Source organism: Crassostrea angulata, chromosome 3 (genome assembly GCF_025612915.1).
Source record: "Crassostrea angulata isolate pt1a10 chromosome 3, ASM2561291v2, whole genome shotgun sequence".
Taxonomy (NCBI): domain Eukaryota; kingdom Metazoa; phylum Mollusca; class Bivalvia; order Ostreida; family Ostreidae; genus Magallana; species Magallana angulata.
In genome coordinates this window covers 32,905,242-32,918,566 of record NC_069113.1, presented here as the reverse complement: position 1 = coordinate 32,918,566, position 13,325 = coordinate 32,905,242, and the positions used below count along the sequence as shown (strand labels likewise).

General features: G+C 34.2%; 2 protein-coding genes across 2 annotated transcripts; one reads left to right on the top strand and one right to left on the bottom strand.

The window, feature by feature from the left end:
* Window positions 1-399: 399 nt before the first annotated feature.
* Window positions 400-3,395, bottom strand: LOC128177480 (uncharacterized). The gene is made up of 2 exons (XM_052844198.1): window positions 2,051-3,395; window positions 400-1,877 (listed from the first exon to the last, which is right to left on the bottom strand). The coding sequence occupies exons 1-2, from the start codon at window positions 3,338-3,340 to the stop codon at window positions 1,308-1,310; spliced, it is 1,860 nt and encodes a 619-aa protein (XP_052700158.1). The 5' UTR covers window positions 3,341-3,395; the 3' UTR covers window positions 400-1,307.
* A 4,681-nt stretch (window positions 3,396-8,076) lies between these two features.
* LOC128177025 (transcription intermediary factor 1-alpha-like) lies at window positions 8,077-11,342 on the top strand. The gene is made up of 2 exons (XM_052843533.1): window positions 8,077-8,574; window positions 9,162-11,342. The coding sequence occupies exon 2, from the start codon at window positions 9,184-9,186 to the stop codon at window positions 11,098-11,100; it is 1,917 nt and encodes a 638-aa protein (XP_052699493.1). The 5' UTR covers window positions 8,077-8,574; window positions 9,162-9,183; the 3' UTR covers window positions 11,101-11,342.
* The last annotated feature ends 1,983 nt before the right edge of the window (window positions 11,343-13,325 follow it).

Here is a 13,325-nt window from a genome sequence, read left to right as displayed (position 1 = left end):
TTCGATTTCTTGATATACATAGTGTCTTTTGTACCATAACCCATCTAATTGTACATCCAAATTCACATCAGAAATGCAGTAATCAAAGAGTTACGAAGAAGTACATGTACCTCATGTCGTTGCTGTGTGGCCTAAATTCATCTACAACACTGTATTTAACTTATATACCATTTCGAAGAAATGGCATGCCATCGTTCAATATAATTCGTATTCAGAGCAATGATCTTTTATATAACATGGTACAAATGGAGATTTACAGAGATACAGATAGGAATCATTGTAAAATATCTCAGTATTAAAGTAAGAATAAAATAACTGCTCTATTTTATTTTTCTTGCATCATCATTTTCATTTTCAAGGTAGTGACATTTTTAGACATGATTTATTACTGATCGTGTTATGCAATATGCACTATTTCTAGTAAATGTTAAAATGAACTCCTAACTGATCCAATTTTAGTGATTTATAGATCATTTTAACCATTTTGCATTGCATCATCATTTTCACAGGTCACAGGTAGTGACATTTCTAGATATTATTCATTACCGATCGTATAATGAATCATGTACTATTTTTAGTAAATGTTGAAATGAACTCCTGATCAATTTTCAGTTGAAATTTCTAGATCAATTTATGTTACCTTTATACGCCATATTGCTTCCATATAAGTTGAGCATATTACCAAATTGATATAGAATAGTCACTTATATTGTTAAATAACAATGTTTATGTATTCATAAATATATTTGCAATATTTGACAATGACAATGTTTCCCTAGTGCTGACCACTTTATTGATATCTTTAATAATTAGTCAAATTTATATTGTCATTTACATGTATTATACAATAAGCAAGATACAATGCTTACAATTCTTTGTTATGAAAACAAGGCGCGTTCTATAAACTGGTTAAATGTTTTTTTCGAGTAAATTTTTTAAAATTGTTTTGTTTGTAATAAACACAAAAACGCATGCAGTTACATGTACTAGTGTTTATCACGCTGAATTTTGATTTAAACATGATATCTTCTATTCATCACTCAACATATAAATTAAAAAACATGACGAAATCTGTAAACGTTACTGAGAAATATCAGCTCTGTATCTTAGTTAAAACTCAATATGATTGACGGTAAATTAGTAGTTGACCGTTGGAAATACCCTTAAACGGCTTTGTTACACGTATCACGAAAAAGGAAAAAATAAAATTTAAAAAACATTCGTGTAACTCGTTACAGTGCTCGTTTAAAATGAGTATAATGTTAAAACAGGCATAGTGTTAAACAATCTAAAGAGACAATTGTGTTTTAATAAACAACATTGGTTTGGTTGCTCAGTTTGAAGATTTTAATTGTATTTTTCGAGCTCCCGAGCCATAGATATCCATCAGTATCAAACACCGCTGCAAAGCAAGTATCGTCGCTCAGATCTAGACAAGTAAACGTATTTTTCACATTGCCGTTGGAATCCAAAATACAGACGTTTGGTGTACCTTTCGAAAAAATGTAGATATAACCGTCTCTATCACAGCAAACAGAATGTCTATAGCTGATGGTGAAATCTGTTGACGATTTGAAGGAAAATCTCGTTCTTCCAGAGGAGTCGATGGCAGTTATTGAACTATTGGCAAAGTCAGAGACAACACAGTCGTTATTTACATTCACACACACTCGAAGAGGATAACCAAACAAAGTTTTCGTTACAGCCCCGGATTTGGTCTTGGTACCGCTTACACTGTATTTTTCTATTCGGTTTGATGGTTTGGATGACATGTTATAGGCAATTTTCGTTTTGTTTCTGCAAACCAGGATTGACTCGCTAAGCTTCATATAAGCGATCCCACGGGGAAAATCAGTCATTTCCTTAAATGTTTTTACCTACAAATAAATATTTATTTTTAATTATATAGTGGTTTTAAAAATCATGTTTTATCTGTAAATACCAAAAAATACGTTTAAATTCCATGGCGTTAAATTTTACAAGTACTCAAAGTATCAATCTCGGGGGTTTTAATTTCGTTATAAAATGTTTTGGAATCAAAAAAACTCACGTGTCGGCTTCGATTGAAAACTAGAACCTGTTTAATCTCTGGACAAGACATGTAGACATTTCCATGTTTGTCTATTGTAAGTGAATCTACAGGACTCCCAACATTTACAGTTTCTATCAAATGTCCGTCTCTATTGTACAATCGAACACGTTTAGCACCGTCAGCGGCCACCCAACATTCACCATTTTCATAACTTGTTATGGAAGAGACATTCGCCATTCTATCCGAAAAAAAGAAAGTGGAAACCAACAAAAGGGGGCCTTCATTATCGCTTTTCGGGCTATTACAAACCGATGACCGAATTTCCTCATATTTTGAACTTATCTTTTCTTTCACAAAACGAAAATAACGAACACACTTCCTGTCACAATTTTTTCTTGTGGGAAGTAGTGTTTTAGAGACAACACCCCCATTCTCATTGAAATAACTGGAATTTTCATTTTTACTTTCTGGAGTTTTTGATGGTATAACCTCTTCTTTTCCATTAAATATGGGCGATGCCCTTTTTTTAGTATAGCTCAATTTACTTCTTTCTTCCATCTTAATTGCCAAATCCTTGTAATTGTGAGGCAGAACGTAATCTTCATCATCTACTTCAATTCTTGCTTTGAGATTGCTTGAGGTTTCTTGTTTACGTTTTTGAGTTTTTGCTGGAAATACATATTCTCCGTCAACTGTGGGTGAAATATTTTTATTTGGATCTTCCTGAGGAATGGACTCCCGAGATGATCCAGGTTTCCACTGATTTTTAACCTGTCTGCTTTCTTCATCCTCGTCTTCTGACCGAAATATACTGTCTTCCGAGAAATATTTCTTCATTTTCTCATCATCTGTCAATGATGTACTTCCTCGGGCATTGCTTTGTTCACTACTTTCTTCAAATTCTTCTACTTCAATTCTTGCTTTGAGATTGCTTGAGGTTTCTTGTTTACGTTTTTGAGTTTTTGCTGGAAATACATATTCTCCGTCAACTGTGGGTGAAATATTTTTTTTTGGATCTTCCTGAGGAATGGACTCTCGAGATGGTCCAGGTTTCCATTGATTTTTTACCTGTCTGCTTTCTTCATCCTCGTCTTCTGACCGAAATATACTGTCTTCCGAGAAATATTTGTTCATTTTCTCCTCAGCTGTAAATGATGTACTTCCTCGGGCATTGCATTTTTCACTACTTTGTTCAAATTTAAATGCTGAATCATTGTTATTGTGAGGCAAGAGGTAATCATCATCATCATCTTCCTCGAGAAGATATATGCTGTCTTTGGCAAAATATTGGTTGATATTTTCCCCCATTAAGTTAATTTTCTCTCAAGTTAGGGTATATACATGGAGATAAGAACATATCTTGCTCGTTCATCACGCTGTATTATCAGATGCAGTGCATGTATATCTATATTTTGAAACTTCCTGATTGTGGAAGGAAAGCGATTAATTGTCTCACTCTGAAACATGGCGATATATATATATATATATAGAGAGAGAGAGAGAGAGAGAGAGAGAGAGAGAGAGAGAGAGAGTCCAAAAAGAGTGAAAGGTGATATCACACAGTATAAATAATCAAAAAAAGAAAATGAACAGTTCCTAAGTCTCTATTCACTAGCGCTCTCTGGATTTACATCCATGTTCAGGTGAACGTACATAAGTTATGAAATTAAATAAACTATACATATTTGTATACATATAGGTACAATGTATATACATACTAGTATTTGGTACCATAGTAGCAATATGGGTGTCTATACATGTACTATTCGCCATTTGAATAGTAAATAGTGAAAAGCTAATAGAGCTGTTCATCACACACACACACACACACACACACACACACACACAAGGAAAAAGAAAATGAACAGTTCCAAAGTCTCTATTCACTAGCGCTTTCTGGATTTACGATTTACATCCTTCTTCAGGTGTACGTACATAAGTTATGAAATTGTTTTCCTACCAAATATAGTGGTACCAAATATGTATTTGCAAACCATCAGTCAAAATTAAAACTAAGAAAAAATGCAGACAAATTCTTTGATTATATAACTTTTATTTATAATATAATAGATTAAAAAAATATGGTTGGAAAAAAAGTTAAACTTCCTTAAAACCTTTATTTCCTTGTTTCGTTTATATAATATACATAGGTATTTAGAATGTAGTATGCAGCATAGCTGAAGTTTTTGAAGTTAAATTTCCTTAATGTTTTATGACATATGTGTAAGTTTGACATGTTTTTTTTAGACCGTCATTGCTAAATATTTGAAGTTAATTGTTGGATTTGATGATCATTTGCTTCAGAAGGAAATCCTAGGGTGGGAGTGTAAATGTGTTGAAAGTGATAAAGTTGCTTCAGTATTGTGACATGCGCAGTTTCTGTACATGGTTGTTAAGGAGGTTGGCACCTGAACTAATAGTAATGTCAATCATCCGAAAACCACTTGAATATGAAGATGGGGACCTAAAATGTTCATTTATTTTACTTGTGACCCATGTCACATGTCATTTTTTTGAAATATAGAGACCTAAACAGAAAAGATAGTTTTCCTGAAATTTTTGCTAAAATTTGACATGGAAATTGATAATTTGAAGAAATCAAACACATATTTATAGTTTGAACTAGAATTTAGTTATGATTTTAATACAGTATGAAGTTGAGCACATGTAGTGACTATAAAAGTAAAATCTAAGTCAAAGTTTAAAAATTCTTGCTTTACTGGTGGCTTCAAAGGCCAGTACATATTGAACACAACTATAGATGTTACAAAATTTTGGAGCAATTAAATTATAACGCAAATGAAAAAAATATAGATATGTCATCTTTCTAAAACTTTGCATACAAATAGACATACATCTAATGTCTCATTTAAAAGTAAAACAAGTAGGGATCACATCTCAAAAATTTGAGATATAGCATGAAACAAGCTAATTTTAGGCCAAAATTGGAGTTTTAATTTCTTCTTAACTTCTTTGAAATATAAGCTAAATATGCCAAAATATATCGATAGAAATATCAAAATATTGTTTTAATATGTTTTTAGAAAATCATGAATATATCGAAATACACAAACTTTCTAGAAATTTGGTCTGTGCTGAAAATTAGGAAGCTAAAGTAACAGTACTACAAAACTAGTGAGTTATGAAAAATGTTCATTTCCTGCTTGAAAACCTTCCGCCACAAAATGATTATAGCCCCTTACTAAATTCTGTAAAAATGTATAATTTTTTAAAAACAATTTTATTCAATAAAGTTTATTTAAGATTGTAAAATATAAATTTACTACTAGAATTAATATGTGATGCAGAACTTTCAGACTAAAGGTGACCCAAAGTGGAAACCCAAAACCTGAGGAGCGAACCTCTTTAAATTAGTCTGTTTGGAAATACGCGTGAAGGTTTTTAAAGATTTCAAAATATGTATCGTTTATTTGTTCAAGAATACCTGATAATACAAAACTTTACCTAACAATCTCATTAGATATTTAATTAAAAACAGGAATTAAAGACGTGAATAACTTGGTAATTTTACACAAAGCGACTCGAGATGCAATATTTGACTTTTTTAAATAGCTTTATATATCACTGATATTTTTGGGCCAAACAACAATGAATTTTGTTCGGGTTTGTAACCTTCTTCTTCCAATACATTAAAACAGATGGAATTGAGGGACCCTTATTATAATAGAGGATATGCATAACTATAAAGAAACAATATAGATTAGTCATTTTACGTTCTTGCATATTAACAGGACACTATTTATTGCCAAAATCTCACCGTTCGAGGAAAAACTTTGATCATTAGGGGGGAAACCTATTAATACAGAAAATACAACTTATAAATAATAATAAGGAATAATTGAACACTCTTACCGGTATGAGAATCGAACAAAACTCCGTACATTATAACAGCTCACAATGCCTGGTTATGGATTATTTTACGTTTACATACAGTTGCAGAATTGCCAATGAGATGCATCTTTTGCTTTTTATGTAGATACAATTACTGCTGAAAAATTATCGTATGTTTCTAAAAATCTACGTAAGTATATAATATTTAACCCTATCGCAGATATATAGCCTTACCGCAAATATATAACCCGCAAATAAGGGGAATATCAACCATTTGATTTTATTATACCCCCCGCAAACGAAGTTTGGGGGGGGGGTATATAGGAATCACCTTGTCCGTCTGTCTGTGCAATCGTGTCCGGTCCATATCTTTCTTATGGAGAAACATTGGAAGTTCTTACTTCACACAAAGATTGCTTATGACCTAAGGATGTGTCATGACCTTGGCCCAAGGTCATTCGGGTAAGGGCAAGGTCACTGGCAGAAAAAATACAAAATTCGTGTCCGGTCCATATCTTTCTTATGGAGAAACATTGGAAGTTCTTACTTCACACAAAGATTGCTTATGACCAAAGGGTGTGTCAAGACCTTGGCCCAAGGTCATTAGGGCAAGGTCAAGGTCACTGGCAGAAAAAAGTGCAAAATTTGTGTCCGGCCCATATCTTTCTTATGGAGAAACCTTTGAAGTTCTTAATTCATACAAAGATTGCTAATGACCTAAGGGTGTCCCATGACCTTGATCCAAGGTCATTTAGGCAAGGTCAAGGTCGTTGGGAAAAATAGTGCAAAATTCGTGTCCGGTCATTATCTTTCTTATGGAGAAGCATTGAATGTTCTAACTTCACACAAATATTGCTTAGGACCAAAGGGTGTGTCATGACCTTGACCCAAGGTCATTTGGGCAAGGTCAAGGTCACTGGCAGAAAAAGTGCAAAATTTGTGTCCGGTCGTTATCTTTCTTATGGAGAAGCATTGAATGTAGTATTTCTTATGACCAACAGTTTTTAAAAAAAATAGAGCAGTTGTTATTTAAAGAAAATAGACGGTGAAATAGATTCATCCAATATTTTCTATAATTGGAAAAATACACGCATTATGATTTTTATCTTAGCGGGGGGTATCAATTGTGAGCTTGCTCACAGTACCTCTAGTTTAAAATTAACAAAGTAATTATTTGAGGGTCAATCGTTTTATAACTTTGAGTTTCAATTCCTTGAGCGGTACGTAAAATAACAGTGAAATGAACTGGCATCATCATTGTTTCTATACTCCAAGTATAAACGCGTTTCTAATGCACAACTTATTATAAGGTGTCACGGAACAGTTTCTTGATACATTTCGCTGTAGACAGGGGATGTGTGTCTTTGGAACTGTGTAACTACATGTAGAATGTTCTCAGTTCCCATTCAGCAAAAACTACCTTTTATTTACCCCATATACGACCAATCAGCAATTTCTGAGAAAAAAGTAGTATTCCAAATGTGTAAAAATTTTCTACTTAAAGGTTTTTCTAAGATTTCGACCCTTTCATTTTTCGCCCATTTTTCATGATTTTTCAGCATTTTAGACAACCCCCAGCTTTTTCCCTGCTAAGGGCTGACATTCTGTATCGTGTTCATGTTGCACCGTTACATTTCACAAACTAGTATGTGATGATTTTTTGCAATGTTTCCCATCCATTTTGTGTTATTTTACCCCCTCCCCCGTCTTTGCAATGTCATTGTGGTAAGTCAACACAACAGTCAAATTCGCAAATTTCGCACTTTACTTCTGATTTTCATATACTTAACATAAGGGGCCTAGATATTGCATACCAATTTCAATGGAAGACATCCCTCTAACTAACGATAATCATTACAAATCATTTCATTAATTTTAGCAACATTCATAAGTACAGCAACTGTCAATTTTACAAAAATGTTACTTTATCCGAAACTGCCCCTTGCTACTTTGGTACTAGCATACCGATATTTTCCCGGAAAGGGTCGATTAAGTTGCCCGTTGTTAACAAAACAAATTAACCCAGTAGGAATTCATTTACATTGAGGTGTCTCATTTTTTTTCGGAAGAATAAGGATACTGCAGCCTGATGAGAGTTATTTGCATACAGTTTTCAATGCATTATTTATTCGTAATTTTTCAAATAAAAAATTGATGATTGGGAAAAGACGCTTTATGATAGCGTCAGAAAGATCATTACTGTAATGGTGTTGAATGGCTAATATTATTTGAATTGTGACAATTCGCTCTCATGTATGCGACGGACGTATTCATTTAAAAAATGCACAGCATGAGTCAAACCGATAATGTATTGATATGAAGAATCACGCGCCATTTGTAGTGGGACAAAATTGGCTTTCTACAACATTTTAGAGCGCAAACGAGAAAGTTTATCGTCAAAACTGGATAAAATTGATTTCTGATGGCAAGCGAAAATGTTGTGCACCCGAGAATCAATGCGAGAAAGCTGAATAAATAAAGTGGTAGCTAGTCGTTAGTGAAGTGATTCACTAGCAAATTAAGAGACCGACAAACAAAAAGTTTTCTGCGTACAACTGCATATCCAAGTTGTTCGTGACTATTGGTTCCGAGGGAATAGGAATTGGTGGGTTTAAAGTCAAATAGTCTAGTGACTCGGGTAGAAAAAACCGTCCTCTGATCAGATGGATTAACATCAGAGAAATTTCAGGGTAGGTTGATTTCATTGATAGCGATTTCTAAGATATCTATGTGATTTATTTTAAAAGTTATGTTTTAAAACCGTTTCATGAAATTTTTTAACAGTGAAAATCATTGATTCTTATACAGTATGTATATAATTTTTTTTAATTGTGTAAAGGATTTTTTTTACAATTGAAATAATAATCTAGATAATGAACATCATTTTTCAAAGATATTAATTATATCTAAGCAACACAGGTTGAAAAGGTGGAATAGATTATCAAAGAGCGATGATTTATTACACAGAAGTTGATAGTATGCTGAGTTTCAAGTTAATTCGTGTGTGTGGTCGTATCCATTATCTTGTTTGTTGATAACCCGAAGAAAAATGTCTCTTGTAATTCCTATAAATTTATAATTTATGGCAGTGATCTTTATAGAAACTTTACGATAAATGACAAAAGACAATTATCAGAGTGATTTTTTGTGTTCTTTTGTGTTCCCGATAGGAACTTGCTAAAAAAAGTATGTAATTGGAACATTTTTAACGAGGAAATACGATTGTGTTCGCCTGATGAAGAATGTGTATAGATTTTTGTTTTCAATATTTCTTTAGATCTTATGAAAGTTAAGTAAAGATGTCTAAAGGCAAGAATAGACAGAGAACATTGAACCTAATCCTGAACAACCTCAAGTGTTATCTTTGTCTGGAAGAATTTAAAGATCCGCGCCTGTTAAACTGTCACCATAGTTTTTGCAAGGAGTGCCTCGACGGTTACATTACGACATGCTGTGAAGATGGCGTTTTAGAATGTCCACTTTGCGAGTCTGAGATGAAAGTTCCCGAAAAAGGGGCACGAGCGCTAAGAAGAAATTATTTCTATCAACTTCAAGAGCAGAGCATTGGTGAATTTTGCCAAGTTTGTGGAGAGGAAGAAGAGGCGAAAAAGCACTGTATAGAGTGCAATCAAGATTTTTGTGCGTCATGTGTGAAATCACATGCTGGAATGACAGCCACGCGAGAACATCATCTGCTGAAAGTAGGACAGAATGCAAGCAAGCAACAGATAAAACATACTCTTTTCTGCAAAACCCACCCTGAGGAGCGGCTGTTGTATCAATGCAAAGTCTGCAAGGATTTGGTTTGCCAGCATTGCAACGCAACAACTCACAAGCAACATGCATCAAATTACGTCAAGGATGTTGCAGACTCGAATAGGGCCAAATTAAAAGATACTGTCAATTCAGAGGAATACGTAAATTACTTGTGTTGGATGGCAGAGAAAAAAATGGAGATATCACAAGAAATTAGCAGATTTAAAGGAGCACAACACACAGCAGAAGATGCTATTCAAAAACACTCGGAAATGTTGCACCATCTCGTTGAAATTGTCAAAAACGATCTTATGGGGAAAGTGAAAGACATGATGAAAGAGAGAGTGACACCTATCAAGGGACAAATCAAAGACTTGGATAGGAAGATTTTGTCTGCTGCGACAATCTATCAGTTTGCCAAAAACGTTAGTCTACAAGGTGACGACATTGCTGTTGTGGGATACAGTCATAAACTGGTAGCAAAGCTGGATAAAATGAAGTCAGATTATTCAATACCAACAGTTAAAAGAGGTAATACCTTCTACTTTGACCCGAAACACATTGAAGAAAAAGACATTCGTCCATTGTTTGGGATGGTAACACCTGGGATCCCTGTTGAAAAAGACCTTAACCCAGAACTGCTGGAGGACTTTGAAGTGGAAAACCAAGGTTCAGTTGTTTCTGCCATACTTCCTCTAGGTGATGGAAGAGCATGGGTTGTTGAAGGTGTAGAAGGAGTGCTAAAACTATACGATAATTCAGGAAGAGTCCACAAGTCACTTCACTTGGGTCTACCAGCGGACGACATTGCAAGTGGACCAAACAACACCATTTTAGTGTCTTGCAATTCTGGAAAGGTCATCAAGACAGTTGACAAGCAATTGCAACAAACGACGCTGCTATCCACCCCTGTCTGTGCACGAGGATTAGCCATGGACCAAAAGAGTGGAATCGTTTATATCTGCATGACCGAGAAAAATGCCTTTTTTGATCATGATGCCACACATAACAATAAAGTGGTGAAGACAATGACAGGAGAAAACAAGAGATGGGAGCTACCTGATATTTTGGAATTTTCCGCCCATCCAACTGTTGAGTATCCAGCCAGAGTGGTCATAACCAAGAATTCGTTTATCGCTATATCTGACTGGAAAAGGGAGTGTGTAACTGTGTTAAATCCGAGTGGCCATATTCAAGCCGAGTACTATGGACTAAAGAAAAATGCGGAAAATTATTTTAACCCGCGTGGCCTCTGTAGTGACCCGGACAACGGGTATATTTACGTGACCGACTACAATAACAGTAGAATCATGAGGTTGGACGAATCAGGAAATATGTTTGACGTCGTGCTGAACAAGTCTGACAAAATATTCAAACCTTGGTCGGTCGCCTTAGGTCAGGACGGGGTTCTGTGGGTAGGGAGTCGAAATGGAAAGATGTCTGTGTACCATCTAAATTGATAATTGTGATTTTGCGAAAAGGAAGTTTATTACGATTACTTTGGTTTCATCAATAGTCGTGTGCATCAATGTTCATGAAATGAATGAAAATTACAGGGTAAAAGAAACGTAAAACATGGACAATGATAATACCAATACAATTTGTTATAAGAAATTGCATTCAATGAATACGCAAATTGGTACGTATTTAACGAAAATTAATAAAACTAGACACGATCTCGTTGCGAGCAACGAGTGGGTCTTCCGTCCGATTTTTTAATAGATTAGATCAAACTTATCAATTCAAAGTTAAAACCGTAGATCTAAGCGAAAAATAGTAAAAAAAAATTTGCGGCACTCGGGGCTTGAACCCGGGTCGCTTGGGCCATGTCCACGACTCTATCGACAGTGCTACTCGGACTCTCGCTTCAGAACTTTGACGCTTAATTTCTCGAGAATGCCTTGATCGATTTTAAAATAAATTACATATTCTGAATCAGTAAAAGGATCACTATAAGGTGTAAAAATTTCAAAAAATAATATTAAAAACTAAAAAAGTCGGAAACTTCAATTTTTTAAATTTCCTTCCGGTGTCGACAGGAAGTGACGGCGGACATTCATTTGACCGAGGTGCACCAGAAAAACAGTAGATCTATCATCTCTGAAAGTTTCAGCCTTTTATCTTTACTCGTTTTTGAAAAACCTGACAGACAAAATTGACTTTTTAAAATCGTAAACGGACGATAACTTCTGACCGGAAGTGTATTTTCTAAAATTAAAAAAAAAATGTATCAGCTTTAAATAAAAACGTTAATATTGAAAATTTGAGCGAAATCGACACAGCCATCTCCGAGAAATCGTCTGCACAAAATCGGTAAGAAAAAAAAAGAATAATAAGAAAAGTGAAAAAGAAACAATAGAATAATAGAAGACGGAAGACCATAACTACAATGTAGTACTCTGATCAGCCTTTGATTTTTTTCATTGGATATTTTTGACCATGCATCTTCTATTTATCAGTACAAGAAATATTTACGATTGAAATTTTTAAAAATGCTCCTACGTCTGTATACAAAGTTTTTCGTATAAAGTAGAATAAAAAAATAACCCCGACCAAAAACTCCTTTTTAAACTCAACCCACTTAGTGCGTCTAACTCCATTATATTTATAGATTACTATTATCTGTGTGGACATTTCAATAATTTGTGTGTGCCGATATAACAAAACAACAGTGCGACCATTTATTTCCTTACAAGTTTTGATTTTGCAAATTGATTTTTTTTTAAATATGTTCATGAATGTTGATGAAAGCTACCGGAGACAATGCAAGCATCCGTGTTGTTATAGCATCAATTGATTATTTGGGGTTTTTTAAATCGCGACTTTTCACCAGTTTGGATTGTTTTGTTTCCATGTCAGCATTGGTTACTAGTAAATAAACTTTACAAAGTGTTATATTTCTATGCGGAAATTACAGGTATTTTTATTGCTTTATCAGACCCATATACACACACTTACGTACATGTAATAACAGTTTGTACACGTAAGGAAACTTGGCAAACCTACGTCAGCAGATGTCGGCTTAAGGAATTATTATAACTGATATTTTATATACTATTTTTTAAAACTAGTTTAGACTGCGTGTTTCTGATTTCGTTAAAAATTCTATTTGTGTAGTACTTAGATTAAAAAAAATGTGACTTCCTTCTATGAGTTCAAATGTAAGTGATTGAGTATTTTTGTACACTTGTTTTTAGAACTTTTGAACATCCGAATACAAATGGTTGTTGAAAATTGTATGCACGAAACCTGAAAATACAGCATGTGTACACCTGTGTATATATATTATTTTATGCACGCGTATGTACAGATTGTATAATTATGTGTCTCAGCGATTAACGGAATACCCGGCTAACCAAATTGTATAACCTATTGAGTAATCCAGAAAGCTGTTGAAAACACTTTACCAGTTCTCTGTAATTCGCTGAAATATATTCATCACAAATTTACTTTTAAAATGCCGAACAAATCTAATTGATAAAATATTACTGAGTTAATTCATATAAATTAAAACATGCACCTTGTGTCAAAATGACAAATTCGAAATCTGACTCTCCTAATCAGATACATGTATTGTACGGAATCAACAAGCAACACAAGTTTTCCAGAGAATATGAACCACAAAAAGAGGAATCACAGTTTATTTTTAGGTTGCAGGACTCGTATCAGCCAGGAATGCTTATAA